The following is a 22,236-nucleotide window of genomic DNA, read 5'->3' on the forward strand; positions in this document are numbered from 1 at the left end:
TTTGACCACAGTGGTGCAGTGGTTAACACTGTTGCCTCATAGTGAAAATGTCCTGTGTTCAAATTCCCTTTGCTGGATGCGGCCTGTCTGTGTTTGTTTGCTTGCTTGTTCTTCCTCCCTTGAGTGAGTTCTTGCAGTACTCCAGCTTTTTCATGGGAGAAGGAATAATTGCTCATCATGTTGTGTTACTGGCACAAACCTGCTGTGCAAGTGGTTTTTGCGTGGCCTGCGAGACTTGTTCACGTCACGCACGCATTAAAACACAGACATATAGTTACATTTATTGTGTTCTTCCTTTATATCCCTGCAAATAGTCAGATGGCTAAAACTAAAAGACTAATACATATATTTCTTTTTCTTTATAAGCTGCTGTGCGATATGACCAAAATCTCATATCCTGATATAAAACATTTATCGTCCGATAACGATATAAATCACAAAAATGTAACATTTTCTGTAAATTCTGTGAATCTTGAGTAGCTGAAGTGTTTCCAGCTGGGCGTCGTGTATCTGGAGTCGGGTGTTTTACCAATGCATGAAACATTTTTAGACATAGGTTTTAACGGCTGCTGTTTTCTTTGCGGCGTGCTGCAGGGAAAAGCCTGTTTTAACGTTTGAGTCTAAGGTTTATTTTTTAGCACCTGACGGCTGTTTTTTGCTTCTCATCGGTAAATATCTGCATACTATTTCACGTGATTCAGTTTATTTTGAAAAGTCTCAACAGGATCTTGAGCTTTATTGTGAAAGGTTTATGTGGAAAATAAACAAGCGGACATGTGATGGTTTTACCGTCGTTGTTGTTAACGACAACGCATAAAAACAGGCGCTTGTCCGTCCTTAGTGTGGTTATATTAAATATAAGAGAAAGAGAGAACTTTAAGAAATTAATATAGCCACTACAGTGACCATCAAAGCGATGAAAAAATATTGCCGTAAACAGTTTATTTTGCAACACCACGAAACAAACGATAGCGTAAAATGAAACGATAGACGTTTTTATATCGTCATCCGATATATATATCGAACAGCCCTAAGCTGCATATTTATTATTTAAGTAATCAATTACAAGCGCTATTAGCATCACTTGATGAACACTTATTTACAGATATGCACGACAGCACATTCCAGTGTCCCCAAAGTGCCACTGCACTACTTAAAAACAACAGCATACATTCGCTATTCATTTTGAGATCAGCTTCTACAATTAATATGTAAAATTTCTGTTTTCACTGTATGATTCTGCAGTATGAAGAATGATTTCATTAAAGCTTTCTTTATTTTATCTAAATTACAGCAAATCTGGAGGAGATTCTACACTGATTCAGAAGCTTGCAGAGATGAGTAAGTATTTGTATCAATAAAAGGCTTCAAGGGCTAAACCCCCCCACCCCCCCATCAAGCTAAACGTGTCTGTCAAAAACTACAGGTCCTCCAATCCCTCCTTGAGGCTTTCTTCGAAAACGAGTAAATCCTTATAGACTCAATGTTAAAATGTCCCATGTACATATATAAGTAGACCGGACCATATATGTGGACTGTTGATTCTTGAAAATCCAAATCCAGAAACCCTTTGTGCGACATCATGCTGGCTCCATCCAAGTCATAGTCTGTAATTTAGCTATTTAGACTGATTTTCATCGCTTTTGTTTTCATGTAGGCTCCACTCGCAGTCGCATGCAGGAGCAAAAGATGAAGGAGGATGCTGAGTCGAGGATGGAAGAACTCTGAAATCTATTCAGCTGACCTGCACTGTTTGTCACAATGTGAACGTTATTTTCTGTTCACACCTGAAGTGAAACACACCTGTTTTTTGTACATTTAAAAGTGCTATTTTATTTTTTATTTAACTTTGAGGAGATTTTTGTGAATATAGAGGATGTTCACCTTTTTTGTTGATGCTTTATCTTAGTGTTTTTAATGAATTAGGGCTGTGTCAGTAATTTTCATTAAGTATGTTTGGTTTTAAGTATTTCAGTGCTATTAGTTCCTCTTCACTCATGTTTTAAGTAGTCTGGATAGCTTCTGACACACACTGCTGGTTTTCTCCGCCTCCAGAACTTTTCACGTCTCGAGCATAATGTCACATTCAAGTGTTAAATCATGGTTACTCTGTAAAGAGGAGTAAATATCAGCCTCAGAGAGACATCCGAATGTCTTTTAATGTAGTGTTTTTACTGTTAAAGTAATAATTTCAGTTGGCAGCGCACATAATGTCTTCTTAAGTTGGTGACATAAAATGAGTAGGAAAATTGAATTTGTTTTAAAAACATGTTGAGTTGCATAAAAATGTCTGACATCCTGACAAGATTTCTGTACCACTACTTCTTTATCTGAGCTACAATTATCAGACGAACACAGTCAAACTAAACAAAAACAGTCATTTTCATGTTTTCATTGAACACACCGGCTGGAAACACCAGCAACCTTTACCAGATGTTTCTTGCTGCTTATGAGACAACTGTGAGAAAACTTGAACAGCTCTCCCCAGCAAACCAGTTTTAATTCATCGGTGATTCTGTGATGTTGTCATTGCTTTGTATTATTTTGTTGCATGAGTCAGACATTCCTAGTTAAGGTCAGCTGCTGTCTTGACTTCTTTAGTAAAATTTCTGGTATAAGTTTGAATTGTTACCTAAATTCTTCCAACACAGCCTCACTGCAAAAAGGCAGCTACAAGCCACGATGATCCCTCCTCCATGCTTCACAGTCTAGATTTTTTAAACAAAATATCTTCCTTGCATTTCTTTCCTCCAGATGTAGTTGTGTGCATTTTGCCAAAAGATTTAGAACATTGAACATTTATTACACTAATTTAGAAAATTGTCCCAAAGTGTCTCTTTCTTGAGAAGAGCAGACATTGTGTGGCTTGACTTATAGAAAGGGAAACCTTTACAACCCACACTTTCAATCGCCTCAATAGTAACACCTCAGAGTGGTCAGTGAAAGCATGAGAAGTACAGTTGTTTTTGTATGTTTAGTGAAATATCTTTTGTCTATAATTTTGACATGGCTGAAGATCATACTATGCTTTGAGTAATCTAAGGATAAAAATCCCACTAATTCAGGTGCAAGTTTTTATTTTCACTGTAGTTTCAGATGATTTCCCTTCGGTGTAATGTGTAGTTTTATGCTAACTTTTGCTTTCTTTTTGGGATGGTTAATAAATGCAAATAAAGGGGTTATTTGTTATGAGTTAAAGAACTATGTTTTCTATATAATTTACACTCATTAGATTGGCTCTTGTCATTTTTGCAAATGGGAATAAGGAGAATTCTCAGGAAAGGAGGGAAAATGAAGACACTAATTTTAAAGTGAAATGTGTTTTTAACGTACTGAAGTGTAGTACATACAGGTCACCACAGAGATCAGCTATGTGTTTTCATTCAGCATAGAGTAGCCAAAGGTGGTGTGCAGTGACCACCTGATAGAGTAAAGAGCACCACTGTGTGTTCTCATAATAGACTCCCACGTCCCTGTGAAGGTACGCGAGAGGACATGTTATTGGGCAGTTTAGTTTTGCTTTGCTTTGGATGTGAGGAAAATAAGATTTTAGTACCATTTTGGAAATGTGTAGACGTTTTTAATAAACCACAGAATATTTGTTACTTCTTGTTCAGCTTCATCTTGAAAGTCGTGTCTTAGATCTCCCCAGTGCTAACATGAAAGCTCAAATAGATTATAGTTTAGGGCATTTAGACCAAACCAGCACAGTCCCTTTTCTTCACCAAATTCTGCTGTAATTATGAACGAATAAATACTAAATCTTTGACCAAAACAAATCGACCTTGTGTTTGTTCCTGTTCAACCAGAAGAACAGTCTCAGTTTAGAGCTCATCTTAAAGTCTACAGTTTTACTCCCTCTGCTGTTCAGAATTATGTTTGCAAGAAGCTGAAGTCAGTCGGTTTCACTGTTAATCAGTTAATCAGTGTGCCAGACTAGTCAAACTCTAACTTTCTAGCACTGTACAGAAGTTTAACTACACATTTAATCCTTGAGATATCCTAATATAAGAAAAAGAAGTTCATTCTCAACAGTATGTCTCAGTCTTTTCTACGTGATAAAGAAATCCTCTTGTAGCCAATGATATAAAAGTGTTTTCTCTGTGCTGCTAACAGGATTATTAATTCTGACAATCATTTTACATCATGGATAACTATACATTAAAACTTGTTAGACCATCATTTAAACATAGCACATGCTTTCTCTTACGAGTGTGGTACCATCAGCTGCTTGGTAGACATTTTTGTAGTAAAGGAGTATAGGGATGTATTTCTGTTTCTAAAATAAACGTAAACGAAATAACAAATTTGGACCAAAGCCATGAGCGCACGCAGTGTAGTTGGAGCTATGAGTTTAGCAGCAATATACAGAGAATGTTGGCAAAATTGCAGTGATTTTGAAAAATCCCTATAAACATGATCGGTGTAAAATCAAGGGAAACTTTATGTGTTTCACGACAATAATTATAACATGCATTTTTAATGAATGGACAAAATCTGACTTCCAGGAAAAGATTTAAATCAGACCCGTGAAAATTTGTAAATGTTTAACTTGCAGCTCCTTGTTTTTCCCACTGCTCCTCACAGCTCCTCTGGGAGAAATGGTGACAGCTGCTGTGTGTTCAGCAACAGCTGCCTTAATTGTGCCATGGTGCTGTTTCCAATTGAGAGACCGGAATTAATTTCTGTTTGAATGCAGTCACAGTTTGGTTTGGGCCCAGCCAAGCATAAAGTACTTTGAACCGGTAACATTTTAATTGGCCTAGCCCCGAGGGCCTTTGAAATTTGTTATTGAGTTTGTGTACGTTGATTTTTCAGTAGTCAGCCGATAGCACATGATCAGAGGACTACGGAGTTCTCAGTTCTCCTCTTTTGGAATTATTGTGCAATCTGCCAATATCTTCATCCCTGAAGTTTCAGTGAATCTGCTTCTGTTTTCGATTTAGAGCCGCCTCTCAAAATCGTGTTGTTTGGTGATTGGGAATGGAAAAACTAACGGTAAGGAGATTTTTATTGGCTCGTGGCTTTTATTTGTTATTTGATATGAAAAAAGTAGTTGCGGGTTAATAAAACAAAAACAAAAAAGCAAGTCTAACCCTACTGTGCTTCATATAAGCTGGAACAGCTTTAAAAAAATAAATTGGAATTCTTTGTTTTACTAATGTTTGTGTTCATATATGTCATGCATTTCCAAGTCAAATCTTTCCCTATTTGCATGTTCTTTTATTCCTAGTATATCTTGCTATTTTATCAAAGGATCAGTTGAATCGTGTATTTGGCCTCAGTGCCAAAAAATCTTGACAGAACAGAAAAGCTTACCCTCAGACCTTTGTTCACTTTGTAAGCCTTGTGGTTAAAGCTTTTAAAGTCTATTTTAAGCAAACCATGATTTTTTTTTCTCAAATCTAACAGAGTAATTGTAATTACATACATCTAAACATAATCAAACAGCATAAAATGGTTTAAAATCAAAGACTTTGAGTGTGTAAATCTGAGACTGCTGCTGACTTTCCTGGTCTGTCCTGCAGCCAGAGCAATGGCGAGAGATTATGAGCAAGAAGATGCGGTTCTCTCCAGCGCTCATCAGTGCCATTCAGGAGGGGGAAACGGCGCTGCTGTGCGGACTCTTGAAGACAGGTGACGGCATTACCCGTCAGCTGGATGAGTCTGAGGATCGTCAGTGGAGGGAAGCCCTCAACCTCTCCATCCGCTTGGGCAACGAGGATGCCATGGACGCCCTCCTGCAAGGAGTCAAGTTTGACTTCCGGCAGATTCATGAGGCTCTGCTAGTCGCCGTGGACACCAACCAGCCAATAGTGGTGAAACGTCTCCTGGACCGCTTGGATCAGGAGAAAGGGAACAAGATGGACGTACGATCCTTCTCTCAGGCCATATTTGATCGCTCTGTTGACAACTCTCAGTTTGCCCCTGGTGTGACCCCTCTGACTTTAGCCTGCCAGAAAGACCTGTACGAGATTGTTACCATGCTCACCCAGAAAGGCCACGTCATCCCGTGGCCACATAAGATCTCCTGCGCCTGTTTGGAGTGTTCTAACGGCCGGCAGTATGACCTGCTGAAGTTCTCCCTGTCTCGCATCAATACTTATCGTGGCATTGCCAGCCGTGCCTACCTGTCCATCACCTCTGACGATGCCATGCTCAGCGCCTTCAGTCTCAGCAGAGAACTCCGTAAGCTGTCACAGAAAGAGCCAGAGTTCAAGGTCTGAGGAGATTCATAGTTATCCCTGCTCACTATTCATGACGGGTGTCTCTGTTGCTTCTTGACTTATGGTTAATTTCTCCTACAGCCTCAGTACCTGAGCCTGGAGCAGATCTGTCAGGAGTTTGCCGTGGAGTTGCTGGGCATGTGTCGCAACCAGAGCGAGGTAACCACTATTTTGAACAGCTGTGGAAATGAAACTCAGGATTCCTTGGATGAACAGGCCTTTGAGGAAGGAATCCCCAGCCTGTCTCGCCTGCGGCTTGCAGTCAATTACAACCAGAAGCAGGTAGCTAGAATTAGAAACTGATGCCAACCAAAGACAAGTAAGATAAGAAACAATCAATTCCTGTCTTCTCTGTTTGTGGCAGTTTGTGGCGCACCCAATCTGTCAGCAGGTTCTGTCCTCTATCTGGTGTGGGAAACTGGCAGGCTGGAGAGGTAGCAGAACGGCCTGGAAGCTGTTTGTCTCTATGGGAATCTTTCTTACCATGCCCCTTCTTTGCCTTGCCTACTGGATTGCACCAAAGTCAAAGGTCACACACTCTGTAGTAGCAGGTTGATATTGGATGTACATAAATGTGTCATGTGAGGTTAGGGATGGGTATCGTTTAGGTTTTATCTGGTACCGGTGCCAAACCGGTACTTTTGAAACTGTGCCGGTGCTTAAACCGGTGCTTAAAGAATGGAGAACACAAAATTGGTCCAAAAACCTCTCATGTTCAGCTGTTTTTTTTTGTAAAAAGATAACAATGTTCCTTTTCTGCAGCTATGGGGCATATATGGTATCACTCTTGGCTGGAAGCAGTGCTTAAACAATGGAAAAAACACAAACTTTGTCCAAAAACCTCTCATGTTTAACTGTTTTCCACTTTTTCTTTGGTCATTTTAGCCTTTTTGGCCAGGGTGAAGGGAGTATCTGCCATCAAACAAGAAGACAGCCGCATGTAGCTATGATGATGTTTGCTAGTTCACCTTACATGCATTAATGTAATAACGTGGTTAGCTTACTCAACGTAAATTACACACGAACAACATTAAGCTACTCACGCAGAGAAGAGCGGCTGCTACTGCCATCATCATCCGTCATCATTTCTGCTACACTGGCAGGGCTAGGGGCCAGGACTCTCCTCTTCAGGTTTTGGGGGATGTTGCTAAAACAGGCAACCCACCCGCAGTAGATGTGTGAGGTCTTGCAGCAAGCTATCAAATACGGCGCATTTCTCGGCTTTAAAAAAACCCGCTATGCATCGCCAGGTGTTTCATCAGATTTGAGGTGTTACCTCCTTTGACAGTATCACAGTATCAGCTTAAAGCACTTGTTGCAGGCTGCTGAGTTTGCATATTTTGCTGTGAAGTACAGCCAGACTTTTGACTGCTTTGCCTTGGACATTTTTAATCTGTAGCTCTGCTCTAAAAGAACATACGTACCTGGCCCCCGCCTACTATCCTCGGAAACGTAAAATGATTGGCTAGAAGTGTATCACAGCTCAGGAAAAAAAAGCACCAAAATAAAGCACCGAAATGTGCGCTGCTTTTCGGTCTGGTTACGACCGTTTATGTCAGAACCGGTGCCATGGATACCGGTACCCATCCCTATGTGAGGTATTATTTCAATTTTAAGTTGACTGTGTTGTTTGTTCCCCAGCTGGGAAAGCTAGTAAGAATTCCTGTGATCAAGTTTCTTCTTCACTCTGCATCCTACCTGTGGTTTCTCATCACATTACTTGGGGAATCGATAACCATGGAGCTATATCAGGACACATTTGCTTCCCGGCAGCAGAACCTTCTGCACAGCTCCTTCCACATGGTGTGGGTGGTCGGTAGGTGCACTTTCTCTAGTTTTAACTTTTAGACAACAGCCATTAGATGTGAACAGGGTTTGGATTGTCTGTTTCTTAAAGGATTCTTCTGGTATGAGTGTAAGGAAGTGTGGATCGAGGGGCTTCGGAGTTACTTCCTAGACTGGTGGAACTGCTTGGACGTGATGGTGCTCAGCATGTACCTGGCATCTTTTGCGTTACGTGTGCTTATCTTGCTCAAAGGTTTCTTCCTCTGCCATGATCATGATGGGACAGAGGAGTGTGTCTACTTCACCCAGACTTGTAAGGGGGAAAAAAATCATTCATCCAAAATGAATGTCACAAATCTCAATGCTCAATTGTTTTTTAGTTTGTTTGTTTGTTTTGTTTTAACTCTGTGAAATTGTCTTGCAGCACGTGACAATTGGCACCAGGAAGATCCTCAGCTGATTGCCGAGGTCCTCTTTGCAGTGACCAGCATGTTAAGCTTCACACGACTGGCATATATCCTGCCAGCCCACGAATCTCTGGGAACACTACAGATCTCCATTGGAAAGATGATTGATGATATGATGAGGTCACTTATATCTGATTCCTTATATTTTTACATCTGAATATACAGAACCAGAAGTATGTGAATGTTTCTTTTCTGTTTGTTTGTTTTTAGATTTATGTTCATACTGATGATCATTGGCACCGCCTTCCTTTGTGGCATCAACAATATCTATGTTCCTTATGTCATTTCTCCAAATCTTGGCAGGTAAGACTAGAGAGAGTTTGAGAGACTTTTACATCATCTTTTCTGAAGGCAGTAAAAAGTATTTCTAATTTAAATGATCTACAGAAATGTAGACTAGCCCTTACAGTTAATATCTAAGCTCTCAAAGCTTGTTAATATTATGGGATAATGGGTTTTTTACTCTATTTTTGAAGCTTAAGTTATCAGGTGATATCTTCTGAAAAAGTGCTAAGTTGCGCATAAATGAAATACAATAATTTCTCCAACTAAAACCTGAACACAGACTTCCTGTCAATCTCAAAGGAACTCATACTTATCAAGCCACATACACTGAATGTAAAGTGTACACACCTCTGTTGAAATACCAGTTTTTGTCATTAAAAAAAAAGATCCAAATAAATCATTTAAAAGTGTTTCCCACTTTTCGTGTGACCTATAACCAGTACAGTTCAATTGAATCATCTGTTAGGGAAGGGAGTCTACCAGCATGCTACATCTTGACTTGGTTGTCCACTTTTGTCAGCTTCTGAGGGCCTTTCTTGTGCACAACCATCTTCAGGGTAATTTCTACTAGTGAAGCCATTATCTTTTTGATTTGCATGCTTAGAGTCATTGTCATGCTAAAAAGGTAAAATTCCTCTTCAGCTGTCTGGTAGACTCCAAAAGGATTTGGGTCAAAAGCGACAGGTGTACAAAGCTGTAATTACCTCCACCTTGACTAAAGCCCCGGTTTCAGCTAAAGAAAAGCAACCTAAAAATGATACCACCACCGTGCTTCACTGTGGGTATGATGTTCTATTGGTGATGCATAGGAATTATTTTTGTACCAAACATACCAAACTTTATCAGAAAAGGCTTCGATTTTGCAACCCTACACCATAGTCCAGACATAAGGAGAACACTCGATATTGTTGTCACATGTAGTATACAACAAGGACTTGCCAGTACTGGAGCTTCAGCTCTTTTAGTGTTGCTGTAGGTCTCTGGGCAACTTCTCTGACCGGTTTACATCTCGTCTTTTCGTTCATTTTGTAACAAAGTCCAGTTCTTTCCAGTATAATTAGTGTCCTATTTTTCCCTCTACCTTTTGATGGCTGTCTTCTCTGTGTTCAATGAAATTTCAAATAATGTGAAAACATTTTTTGTACACTTCTTGCAACTGATACCTTTCAACAGTGAGATCCTTTTGAGGCTTTGCCCTTTGCCACCCATGGCTTTGGCTGAAGCAGGCAACTGAGTAAATCTCAGAGAAATCCTCTTAGGACAGCTGAACTTTATTTGGGATTAACCAGAGTCTCTAATTGATGGCAGCTATGTACCCAAGAAGACTCAAAAGATGCTTCAAAGTCCTAGATTATCGGTGTACGCAACAAGCCTATTGCACTTTTGTAGTGTATATTTTCCCTAACAGATTTGTTTTCCAATTGAATTGTACAGGGGACATACTGTATACCATTAAAGGTGGGAAAAATTGTATTGATTGCATCATGAAAAAACTCCCAGCATTTTACCATTGGTGTGTACACTTTCTGCATCCACTGTTCAGTATATAACATATAGACAGCTCACCGGGGGAGTCACCTGTCATTCAAAATACTCATGTCCCATAAAAATGCACAACTTAACTCTTAAAACAGATGAGTTATAAAAAGATTCACCCTTTTGTTCTGCACATCTCGGCAGTTTTGGGTAATTGTCACTGGCTTTATTGTTCAACCCCCTGATATTATAGCTTGATTATAACTTGTCTTGTTTTTTTAAAAATAATAAAACAACCCTCACATCATGCCTGTGCCTTTCTTCACTTTCACAGGTTTAATGAGACCTTCCGCTTCCTATTCTGGACCATGTTTGGAGTTGTAAACCAGGAATATGTGGACATGCCAGAGTTTGTGTTGGCAGAATTTGTAGGAAGGGTCCTGTATGGCATCTTCACTCTTGTCATTGTCATTGTACTTCTCAACATGCTTATTGCCATGATAACAAACTCCTTTCAGAAAATTGAGGTAAAGAATTACCATCCTCCTGTGTAACGTCTACAAAAGCGACCCCCCCCCCCCCTCCCCTTCTGGGATGCGCACTGACTGATGTGCATTTATTTTAATTCAGGATGACGCGGACGTTGAGTGGAAATTTGCCAGGTCAAAGCTGTACCTCAGCTACTTCAGAGAGGGCCTCACCATGCCTGTGCCTTTCAACATCATCCCCTCCCCCAAAGCCATTTTTTACATCCTAAGGTGAGCTGCAAAAATACAGATTTCAAACTAGAAAAACAGCCTTTTATTCTGATTTTTAAAAAATGTTTTAAATATATATTTTTAAAAATTCCATTCAAGGGGCATCTTTAGACGAATCTGCTGCTGCTGCACTTGTTCCTCTGAGCAAAAATATCCCCCCATAGCCTCTATAGTAAGTGTGTATGAATTGGATTTTAGTAAAAGAATATATTATCTTTTACAGTTTACTTAATATATGTTAATTATACTCTATATGGCATTTAACATGTTTTATGCTATCTGTATTCTGTAAAAAGTCCAGTGATAAGGGATCTGAAGATGGCCAGTTATCGTACCGTCAGCAGGTGATCACGGCACTGGTGCAGCGCTACATTGAGTCAGCTCGCAGGGAGTTTGAGGAGACCAAGAGGAAAGGTAAAGACTCTTTCAGTAAGCACTTGATTCGTTTTTGTAGAGCGGATATACCCTATATGGAAAAAGTATTGGGCCACACCGCTTAATCTTAAGTTCAGGTGTTTTCAGTTCCATTATCACAGGTGTATAGAATCAAGCATCTTGGCATGCAGTCTGCCTTTACAAACAAAAGAGGAAATAATGGATCATTCTAAAGAAGTCATTGTGCCAATGATCTGCTGACTCAGTAACACCAGAGCTCCAAACCTTCTCTTACATTAACATCAGCACAAAAGCTTCATTTTATGGTCAGGCACCTTTTGTTGATCTAATGTTTCAGTCCATATAGTGTGTAATTTGACTTCCTGATATTCTATAAATCAGCTCTATGATTTTAGCAGGTTTTCTTCTTCTTTTTTTAAGCACTGATTTCAGTTTTAAGTAAATTATTAATCATTAAAAAGCTTTTGGTGTGACTAAAGTGTTTTCTTCCCTCAGATATTGGAAATCGAATGACTGAGCTGAGCAAAGCGGTCGCCAGGATGCACAACGATCTGAAAGTCGCCCAGCAGTACGCAATGGACGATGGAAACGACACAAGCGATGCACCGACCAAGAATGGCTCCTCTGTACTGGGGAAATACATCATTGGTGCCAAGAACAATTTCAGAGGTTTTACCACCAGACAAGATGACAAATGCACAGATCTTAAGGTGACTGTGCACAGCATTGAGGAAAAGCTGGATAAAGAAAAGTTTGAAGCACAGATGGAATCAGACATTCAACAGAATGAGGTGGATGAATGTAGAGACGAGGGACAGTTTCCTGACTCTGTTGTGGTGAAAATGGAGGAAGGCCGAGCTGAGGCTGAACAAGAGGAAAAGAAGGAAATTAACTCAGATGAGAAGGTGAAAGCAGCCAAAAGCGAAATTAGTGTAAATAAAGTGAAAGAGGAGAAGAAAGGAGGAAACGGTTTTATTAACACAGAAGAAACGTTGAGTGACGAGCCCACGGATGAAGAGGCAGAAACCCTAAATGAAGGAGGGATGAACAAGGAGGGAAGAGTGCCGGATGAACACATGACCTCTGCACATGCCGAGAGCATCGAAGTGAGTGACGAAAAGATAGAAACCCAAAAAATAATCAGCAAGTTCAATCACATTGAGCTGCAAGAAAAAAAAGCAGCACAACCGAGCTGGATGAAGGGAAGAAAGCCTGAGCATAATGTAGCAGAGACGCCTCACAATGAGAAGAGCAATGAAAAACCTGAAATGAAGAAAATGATTCCTTCACCTACAGGAAGCAGCAGCTCCCAGGACACGGGCTTTGGTTCCCAAGAAGGGGAAGAATCGATCGATGGCACACCAGTGAGACCTTAACCTTTGAGGTGACCTTGCTGCCTCTTTGGTCACTTTATGCAATATTTGACAAGAGTCTGCAGTTGAGCAGTTTTGAGATGTCCACTTTTCCCCCCCAAGTCTTAAAAAGTAAACAAAGGATCAGCAGAGAAACTGTCAGTTTGCATGCAAGATATTTTCCACTACCTAAAAACATTTACTTTTATCCATTCATCTTTAGATTGCCAAACATTTTGTCATGTAGTCTATTTCTAAGCCCAAGGATGAAAACTGCAGAGGCTTGCCAGCAATGCTTTAGACCTTCTTCATACCTTTAGAAAACCCCTCTTTAAATGTCTTGCAGTTTTTGTGCAGATCAAACAAAGTATAGTTGAAAGTTTTAATAAATGAGCTTTAAGGATGTTTGAGTGCAGATGTGTGTAGCAACTGTAGCTCTCTGGATACCTGTGCACAAACTTGGAAATGTGTTTCTCAAAACCCAGAAGCTTCTGAGCTTGCTTTCATCTCCCAAGACTATTCCATTTCATTTAGGTTGTTAGTTATTTATCAGACAGACTGCAGTTAAAGTTTTCAATTTACATTCATTGAAATAAAACTCTCCTGTCTTAAACAGTGTCGCCTCCTTTCATTTCCATCAGGCAGCTAACCTATACCCGTTGCTACATTGTGACAATACAGGTCTCAGCTTGCTTTATACATAATACTCCCATGAGGTCTCAGGCAAGAACACACTGGCTCATTAATTCATCACCTGCAGCAGCATCAGTCCCATGGCACATATCCAAACTCTTGCACTGGAAAATCACCTTGGCTTATAACCTTTTCTATCACAATGTCTCCTTAAACTTTGTTTTTGTTCTCATCAGCCCAACTTAAGCCCAGCGCTGCTGTCCAACAGGTTTTGATGTCTTGTAGCAAAATCCAAAACTTGTATGCAGTATCTTTAAAAATAATTATGCTGAATCTCAGAGCACTGGATAATATTTTATTTTCCATTCATTTAAAATGCAGGTCAACCTGAATTCATTAATATGACCCACCTGAAGCTAAAAGAAATATTAATTCATTATAACCTATTAATTCTATACAAAACACGCATGCAATGCTTCATGATGTAAAAACCCCCCCCCAAGAAAACAGAAAAAAATGTTTTAAAATCCCAAAAAATATTAAATTATGAAAACTGTAAATATTTGTAATCTGAAGACATCAGCATTTATAAACCACATGTTACATCTTATACAGATAAAAAGCACCAAGTGTTTCAAAAACAGAGGTTTAAGTGGCAAAGCTGAGGTGATTTAGTAATGCGATTGTCTGAGCGTAGCAAACTTCATTTAAGAGCCACACATCAGGCATTCGTCTTTGTTTGCTAAGGAACAGACCATGGCTGCGGTATTGCGCTCTTTGGTCTCCTCCTCCACGCTCTTAGCCGATTGGCCCTCCTTCAGTTTCTCTTTGTTCAGGGTGAATTGAATAGGGTTGGCAGCAGGCTTTGTCCGCAGGTAGTACATGCCAGTTTTCAGGCCCTGTGGAGGGAGGAAAAAAAGAGAAGGTTTCAAACACTGTTTGGATATTTCTCCATTTCCACCTCAACCATGAATCAGTTGGTCTTAACTTACCAACTTCCAGCCATAGAAGTGCATGCTACTAAGTTTTCCATAGTTTGGCTCAGCAATGTGAATGTTAAGCGACTGGCTTTGGTCAATGTATGCACCACGATCTGCTGCCATCTTGAGGACCGTCTTCTGGGAGATTTCCCACACAGTTTTATACAGCTGCTTCAGATCATCTGGGATCTCATCAATGTTCTGAAAAGAAGAGGGACAAATTCACATTTTATTTGTTCTCCACAAGTGAAGTTGGGCTTAATTATAGGAACAATTGGAGCAGTGAAATGGAACAACTGAATAAGCCTTTTACCTGGATGGATCCATTGTGAGCTATGAGCTGATTCTTCATATCCTCGTTCCACAGTCCTCTTTCTGTGAGGTCTTTCAGCAGGTGAGGATTCACAATCTACAGGACAGGTTGAAAACACACATAGTAGCCTTGCCTTTGCTGTGCACATGTCTTAACACACAGTCGGCAGACGCATTCAGCACTCACCTGAAACTCTCCTGAAAGCACCCTGCGGGTGTAGATGTTGCTGGTGTATGCCTCGATGGACTCATTATTGCCCAGGATCTGGGCAGTGGATGCTGTGGGCATTGGGGACAAAAGCAGGCTATTCCTCACACCATGCCTGAGGATGGACAGGAGTAAGAACTATGGCCACCACTTATGGTTAACGTGAGCAGTAAATTGAAAACCAGGCATTCAGGAAAACTTACTTGGCAATCTTCTCCTTAAGCGCTTTCCAGTCCCATAAATCTGTTGGGGTCTTATTCCACATTTCATACTGAAGGATCTGAAAAAACAAACACGTCTTTGTTAGGTTTTGATCTCAAACTGCTAAAATGTATCCAAGGATGGTTTTGAGACACTGATATCTACTCACTCCTTTGCTGACAGGAGAGCCGGGGTAGGTTTCATAAGGGCCAAGCTCTGCTGCCAACTCACAACTGGCCTCCAGGGCAGCGTAGTACATGGTCTCAAAGATGTGAATGTTGAGCAACTGGGCCTCTGGGCTTTCAAACGGATAGCGCATGAGGATAAAGGCATCAGCCAGACCCTGCACACCAATTCCAATTGGCCTGTGACGCTTGTTAGACCTTTCAGCCTGTAAAGAGGGACGGAGAAGTTATGTTTACATAGAGCTTATGAAACCCAGCTGCATGACTGCAACACCAGAAAGGAAGTCATACCTCAGGCACTGGGTAGTAGTTTATATCGATAATCTTGTTCAGGTTCTTGACAATGACTTTGGTAACAGATGCAAGTTTCTTGAAGTCATAGGTCTTTTCTGGTGTAACGTACATGTTGACGGCGATGGAAGCCAGGTTACACACTGCAACCTGAGTTAGGAGAACAAACCAAACTGAAAACAAGTTCTGACAGAATAATACACATAGTTGTCCCAAAAAGCTAAATTTGTTGTGACCAGTACATCTTCTACCCCTCACCTCATCTTTGCTCGTGTACTCTACGATCTCTGTGCACAGATTGCTGGATTTGATGGTGCCCAGGTTTTGCTGATTACTCTTTCTGTTGCAGGCATCCTTGTAAACCATGTATGGTGTACCAGTTTCTGTCTGCGACTCAATGATGGCGTACCACAGCTGCTGAGCCTTCACCACACGCTTAGCCCTGCCCTCCTTCTCATATCTGAAAACCAAGACCATCATTGGGACAGGTTAGCACTGGAAAAAAAAAAAAAGCTGTTTGTTGAGAACAGAGTTTGTTGTGCTGATCTTACCGAGTGTAGAGCTCCTCAAACTCCTCCCCCCAGCATTCGTCCAATCCAGGACATTCACTGGGACACATCAGAGACCAGTCCTACAATCACAGCAGAAGGATAAGATTTGTTCCTATTCACCATTTAGGAAAAAATAAAACCCTAAAGTCAACTCTGGCCAGCATGGAGTTCCCCCCAGTAATCACCTGATTGGTTTCCACTCGCTTCATAAAAAGGTCTGGGATCCACAAGGCGAAAAACAGGTCCCGCGCCCTCTGCTCTTCTTTACCCGTGTTCTTCTTCAACTCCAAAAACTCAAACACATCAGAATGCCACGGCTCGAGGTACATAGCGAACGCCCCAGGCCTCTAAAGTACACAAAAACCAAGCCATGCGATTAGCACCATTTTATTTACACTGTTGTTACACATCTTCCATAATTTATGGGAAAATCTCATCTTTACCTTGTTGCCACCCTGGTCAACATAACGTGCTGTGTTGTTGTACACACGAAGCATAGGAACCAGCCCGTTGGAAGTGCCATTAGTCTTTAAGAAACAAAACACGCACCACTTTAAGTAAAAAACAAAACACATTTGTATAAATGAAAGCAACTCGTCAAAATTTTACTCACCCCAGCGATGTAGCTGCCTGTAGATCTGATGCAGCTAACTGCCACTCCAATACCTCCAGCTGATTTTGAGATGAGCGCGCACTGCTTCAGTGTGTCATAAATACCATCAATGCTGTCATCTATCATGGCTAGCAAGAAACAACTGCAGAAATCCAAACAAAGTATATTAGGTGGAAAAATCCCCACAGTATCAGAGCGTATCAGCACCCTCAATTATAAATTCTTTACCTGGACAGCTGGGGCCTGTTGGTGCCAGCGTTGAACAGTGTAGGAGAAGCGTGAGTGAACCACTTCTCTGACAGCAAGTTGTAGGTCTCAATGGCTGCATCAATGTCACCTTTATGAATCCCGACTGACACTCTCATTAGCATGTGCTGGGGTCGCTCGGCAACTACAGAGAAAGACATTAAATAGTTAGTCCCTGATGGCCTGCACCCATAAACATGCTTATCAATAAGTTGTAGGGAATTTAACTCTCACCTTTGCCATTAATCTTCAACAAATATGATCTCTCAAGAGTCTGTTAGAGAAAAAAAGCACAAATTAGATTCATAATCATAGTGTATGCACAATAGGGGTCAGAGAATAAAAAAGGGGTGAATACTAGTGATGTGCGATACCACTGATTTCCTTTCCGATCCGATACCAAGTAAAATTCAGGGTGGTATCGGCGATACTGATCCGATACCCATACTCTGTACAAAAACTTAATCTTTCATTGCATTTCATAATACAATATATAATTGTATTATGTAATTGTAATAAGAACATAACCATATTGCTTCATAATGATTAGAGGACATCAGACAACTTGTTTTTATTGCTTAATAATGCAGAATAATCATATAGAAATAAAAAAACTGACGTTGTGCGCTATTTGAGCATGTTGCCTGCCTGCAGCACTAAAGGACTCTGCGAGAGACGTCTGTCTCGCCCTAACAGCACCTGTCCCTGTCCTCCTCTTCAGTTCGCCTCAACATAAGCTTATCATATTCTGTGATGTGATTTACTCCGAGGTGTTTGACGAGGTCAGTGGTGTTGCCACAACAACGTGTCCACACAGGACTCTGTTTGCGCTCAGCCATTGTTGTGAGTGTGCACGCCAGGGGCTGCCACACATTTATACAGCCGTATTCGCATATGATTATGAAAGGCGTAAGAGGAAGTAGTTCCTTCCAAATTAGACGATCCGAATTGTATAGTTTCTTTCCACTGCGTTCATTTTAATGGAAAAACTACAAATTTACCCCAGAGTACTAAAATATCGATATTATAATATGAGAATCGATTCTAGAACATAAATTGCTGGTATCGGAAGAATCGATATTTCAGTATCGATCCGCACACCACTAGTCAATACATCACAGTATCCCAATAATTTCGATATTTTATTAGATAATGAAAATAGTTTTTCCAAATTCTGTCATCTTTGCAACTTGTGGTGACTAAATGGTTGCCCAGAGCTTCTGAGGGTGTTGAACACTAATGACTGCTTGATAAGAGGCAACTTTCCTTCAATCACTCTCAGAGATTGTGGAAGGCTTGCAAATAATCCCTGTCTGATTTGTAAATACAGACAGATTGCCAACATGTTGCATTCAGTCTGAATGAATCTTTGTCAGTGAACACAATTCAAGGGGACTCGAGTCAACTGGCTGCCAGGTAGTTGTATTCTGGTACAAAATTTTTGGAACAGGTTTTTGAGCGTAAATGCAATAATGTGATTTTTTCTCTATGTAAACAGCAACAGATATGTGATTTTTGACAATTTATCTATCTATCTATCTAAAAAAATTTTGGGGCGGGATGGATGGACGGATACTGACAAAGTTTGAGACAAACTTTGACGACATATTTTGCAGCTGAAAAACCGGGATAATAAACCACAGTGTACGTTGGTAAACTATTCTGCATAATGCAACATGTTAAACATTGCAAAAATATCATATTATGAGTGAAGTATTCTGGTAATATGTGTGTCTAATGGACCGGATGTTAAATGTAGGGTAAAATGAGAAATTACCTTAAACCCGAAGAAGTTGTAAGAGAAATCTCTGTCGTAAATGATTGACGAGTTGAGGCGCTGCAAAAAATTGAGGAAAATGTGTTAAAAAGCTTCACCAAACTTTAACTGTGAGGAGACGAACAAAGGATAAAATCAAACCCCACTTACAGCCTTGTTTTCAAGAACAATGTCCAGCGTCTCCTTGGAGATCATAGGAGAGTGACGTTTATTTAAAGGGTTGATATAGTTGTAGAGGTCTTCCATAACGTCTACACAAGCAAAGAAGAATGTCAGTTCAATATTTGTGCTGATTATTTAAGTCTTCCTAAAAAGCTAAGCAACTTCCTGTGTGCAGCATTATTAGTTACAAAAGATGTGCACCAGGGGGTGTTATAGTAGACTACAGGTGCTATGATTTCAATGTAAAGTCATACCTATAGATACATTTCATGAAATGCACAGAAATTCAGGAAGTTGGTGCAGAGCAGGGGTGTCAAACATAAGGCCTAGGGGCCAGAATCGGCCCAGAGAAGATTTTAATCTGGCCCACTGGATGGTAATGCATAGATTTAGACTTTTAATTGTAATTTCAGAAGTTTTGCAGCGTTTCTTAATGATAAAGACTCTACTGCTATTCATACTACACCAAAGTAATTTTTTAAAAAGATAATTAAATGACATAAAAGTTTCCACTATAGGACTTTGTCCTTTGAACTACCAGAACTTTTTTGTGCGTGTCATTTTTTAGATTTATCATGTAGTTTCACTGGTCCAGTCTACTTAAGATCAAAGTGTCAGAGTATGGGAACCCACGCAAACACGGGGAGAACATGCAAACTCCACACAGAAAGACCCCGGCCTGATGTTGGAATTGAACTCAGGACCTTCTTGCTGTGCGGCAACAGTGCTGCCCCACCGTGCCACCGTGCCGCCCCACCGTGCTGCCCCGCCCCACCCCACCATGCCACCAATTTCTAATCTCAATGAGATTTTTTACCTGGATAAATAAAGGACTAATGAAACTCACCACTGAATACTTTCTTGGTCTCTTTGTGCAAGTTAGATACAGCGATGCGTGCAGCCAGGACTGCATAGTCTGGGTGTTTGGTTGTGAGAGTGGCAGCAGTCTCTGCTGCCAGAGTGTCGAGCTCCACTGTGGTGACTCCACTGTACAAACCCTGGATCACCTTCATGGTAATCTGGGCCTGCGGAAAGACAAGATATCAGCTTTTATATTAATTCATCACCTGACTTTTCTTTGTCTCTCTCTCTCTGTCTTTTTTTTTTTTTGGGGGGGTGTTAGCAACTTACAGGATCCACAAAGTCACAATTGAGTCCATAGCAAAGCTTCTGGACCCGAGAAGTGATTTTATCAAAGGAAACTGCCTCAGGGCGTCCATCTGAAAACCAAGCAAACAAAAATAACACAAATTTAATTCAGTAGTCTTCAAACTCCTTTGGTCGTTTATCTGAAGTAAAGTATCCTAGCTAGTTAATATAACTTAGTCTTAAACACACCGCATATCACCGTCTAATTGACTCTCCTGCTCAATTTATTCCCCCAGTTTACTCATTAGCTCAGATGAGGCTCCCAGTGATCAGCTGCCTAACCATTTAGTGTCAACAAAAGGCAACACCTCGCCGCTTCTGCGCGCCAAAAAAACAGATGATAAAAACACGCCAAAAGCGCCCTCCCCACACACATCTGTCACAGAGGGAAGCCTGTGGACATGGTGTAAAACAAATTTAAAATTTCAGCTGTCCTGCTTCTATTTTGAATACAAATGTTACATATGTATATGATTTAAAATAAAGAAGACCAAAACAACATAAGAAGCCGGGGGGAAATTAGCAACCGGTTCTGTCCGCTTTTTCTGCCCTTTCATAACTCGGAGTCTTTGTTTAGCGTTTCAACGGAAACACCACACAAAGAAACAAAAAGCACCTTTAACGTGTATTTAACACACATGCACACAAAATATGCAATGTTTCGTTGTGCTATTAATATTTACTGCAACGTAAATACATTTCAAGGCTTCCCCCTCCCACGACTGTACCAAAGCCGGTGACCGGGTGTGCATCAGCCTCTTTGATAATGGAAGTATTAAAGTTAGCTACAGTACCTCGTTTGATAACATGCATGATGACAAATGAAGCGGTGGGTCTCCTCAGAAAGCAGGTGCTGTTGGTATCTTCTCAGCTGAATGCTGGAAACGAGCTAAAGAAACTGTGGCGCAAAGTAGCTAACAACAAGCTTATAAACCCTGTGAGAACAATCAAGCATCACAGCAGAATCTCAAACTGAGCGCGCCAAAGAGCCCGAAGTCAGTTACACCAAAGTGTGTCAGTCGCTCAGCCAATCACACGAGACTAATAGACTTCTAAACCAATCACGTTCGTCCTTTTACGTTTTCCGGTGACCTCTTTCCGGACCAAAAATCTGGCGGGATGCAACAGTAGAACATGCAATTATGTTTCTACAACAGGACTGGCTCGTCCGTGCAGTTTGGCGACGTGTTTATAAACGTCTTGAAAACCAGAAACAAGTTGTAACACCGAATTTCATATTTATATGTGCCACAAGCATAGCTCTAGGAAATCTACATCTGCCTTTCATAGTCATATGCGGAAGACGCCTGTATAAATGTGTGGCAGCCCCTGGCGTGCACACTCACAACAATGGCTGAGCGCAAACAGAGTCCTGTGTGGACACGTTGTTGTGGCAACACCACTGACCTCGTCAAACACCTCGGAGTAAATCACATCACAGAATATGATAAGCTTATGTTGAGGCGAACTGAAGAGGAGGACAGGGACAGGTGCTGCTAGGGCGAGACAGACGTCTCTCGCAGAGTCCTTTAGTGCTGCAGGCAGGCAACATGCTCAAATAGCGCACAACGTCAGTTTTTTTTATTTCTATATGATTATTCTGCATTATTAAGCAATAAAAACAAGTTGTCTGATGTCCTCTAATCATTATGAAGCAATATGGTTATGTTCTTATTACAATTACATAATACAATTATATATTGTATTATGAAATGCAATGAAAGATTAAGTTTTTGTACAGAGTATGGGTATCGGATCAGTATCGCCGATACCACCCTGAATTTTACCTGGTATCGGATCGGAAAGGAAATCAGTGGTATCGCACATCACTAGTATTGACACGATTTTAAATGAGTTTGTCAGAGGGACAGCTCAGGTTCAACTTTTTGGAGAGGCAAGGTTGAGGTGGTTTGCACATGTGCAGTGGACGGATGTTGAAGATGGACCTACCATTCAAGAGAAGAGAAAGACCACATAGAAGATTCATGAATGTAGTGAAGGAGTACGTGCAGAGAATTGTGTGTGACAGAGGAGTATTTGTATATATGCATCCATGCTGGGGGGCTGGAGCCAGCTGTCTCAGGGCGAGAAGCAGGGTACAACTATGGGCAATTTATAGTTTCCAATTAACCTATCCACCACTAACTGCATGTCTTTGGACTGTGCATATTTTTTATACATT

General features: G+C 40.7%; 3 protein-coding genes across 3 annotated transcripts in view; 2 read left to right on the plus strand and 1 right to left on the minus strand.

The window, feature by feature from the left end:
* The window catches only part of rb1 (retinoblastoma 1), a 23,450-nt gene extending 19,675 nt beyond the window's left edge, over positions 1-3,775 (plus strand). The window contains exons 26-27 of the mRNA XM_005922093.3: positions 1,295-1,341; positions 1,658-3,775. Coding sequence (XP_005922155.1) covers positions 1,295-1,341; positions 1,658-1,728 — 118 coding nt within the window. The 3' untranslated portion in view covers positions 1,729-3,775. The remainder of the gene's footprint in view (positions 1-1,294; positions 1,342-1,657) is intronic.
* A 655-nt stretch (positions 3,776-4,430) lies between these two features.
* On the plus strand, positions 4,431-13,337 carry LOC102312590 (short transient receptor potential channel 2). The gene is made up of 13 exons (XM_005922094.3): positions 4,431-4,998; positions 5,529-6,221; positions 6,309-6,509; positions 6,592-6,756; positions 7,869-8,043; positions 8,125-8,325; positions 8,437-8,599; positions 8,690-8,782; positions 10,575-10,767; positions 10,871-10,998; positions 11,098-11,170; positions 11,295-11,412; positions 11,890-13,337. Exons 1-13 carry the CDS (start codon positions 4,984-4,986, stop codon positions 12,768-12,770), a joined length of 3,099 nt encoding a protein of 1,032 aa, XP_005922156.1. The 5' UTR covers positions 4,431-4,983; the 3' UTR covers positions 12,771-13,337.
* A 375-nt stretch (positions 13,338-13,712) lies between these two features.
* On the minus strand, positions 13,713-21,050 carry LOC102313129 (ribonucleoside-diphosphate reductase large subunit). Its single transcript, XM_005922096.3, has 19 exons — positions 20,849-21,050; positions 20,037-20,125; positions 19,753-19,930; positions 18,894-18,994; positions 18,744-18,803; positions 17,201-17,240; positions 16,949-17,111; positions 16,721-16,862; positions 16,551-16,634; positions 16,293-16,454; positions 16,108-16,187; positions 15,815-16,016; positions 15,557-15,706; positions 15,250-15,471; positions 15,083-15,159; positions 14,859-14,994; positions 14,673-14,768; positions 14,372-14,560; positions 13,713-14,278 (listed from the first exon to the last, which is right to left on the minus strand). Exons 1-19 carry the CDS (start codon positions 20,865-20,867, stop codon positions 14,087-14,089), a joined length of 2,382 nt encoding a protein of 793 aa, XP_005922158.1. The 5' UTR covers positions 20,868-21,050; the 3' UTR covers positions 13,713-14,086.
* Positions 21,051-22,236: the final 1,186 nt, after the last annotated feature.

The sequence above is a fragment of the Haplochromis burtoni genome, unplaced genomic scaffold, assembly GCF_018398535.1.
Source record: "Haplochromis burtoni strain Fernald_Lab_line unplaced genomic scaffold, NCSU_Asbu1 Contig_56, whole genome shotgun sequence".
NCBI lineage: Eukaryota > Metazoa > Chordata > Actinopteri > Cichliformes > Cichlidae > Haplochromis > Haplochromis burtoni.

Coding starts and splice junctions, on each gene's coding strand:
- LOC102312590 (XM_005922094.3), top strand. Junction 8,600..8,689: donor ATGATTGATGATATGATGAG/GTCACTTATATC, acceptor GTTTGTTTTTAG/ATTTATGTTCATACTGATGA. Junction 11,171..11,294: donor ATCCCCCCATAGCCTCTATA/GTAAGTGTGTAT, acceptor TTCTGTAAAAAG/TCCAGTGATAAGGGATCTGA.
- LOC102313129 (XM_005922096.3), bottom strand. Junction 19,931..20,036: donor ATTGTGACTTTGTGGATCCT/GTAAGTTGCTAA, acceptor GTCTTTCCGCAG/GCCCAGATTACCATGAAGGT. Junction 16,188..16,292: donor AGCGAGTGGAAACCAATCAG/GTGATTACTGGG, acceptor CTGTGATTGTAG/GACTGGTCTCTGATGTGTCC.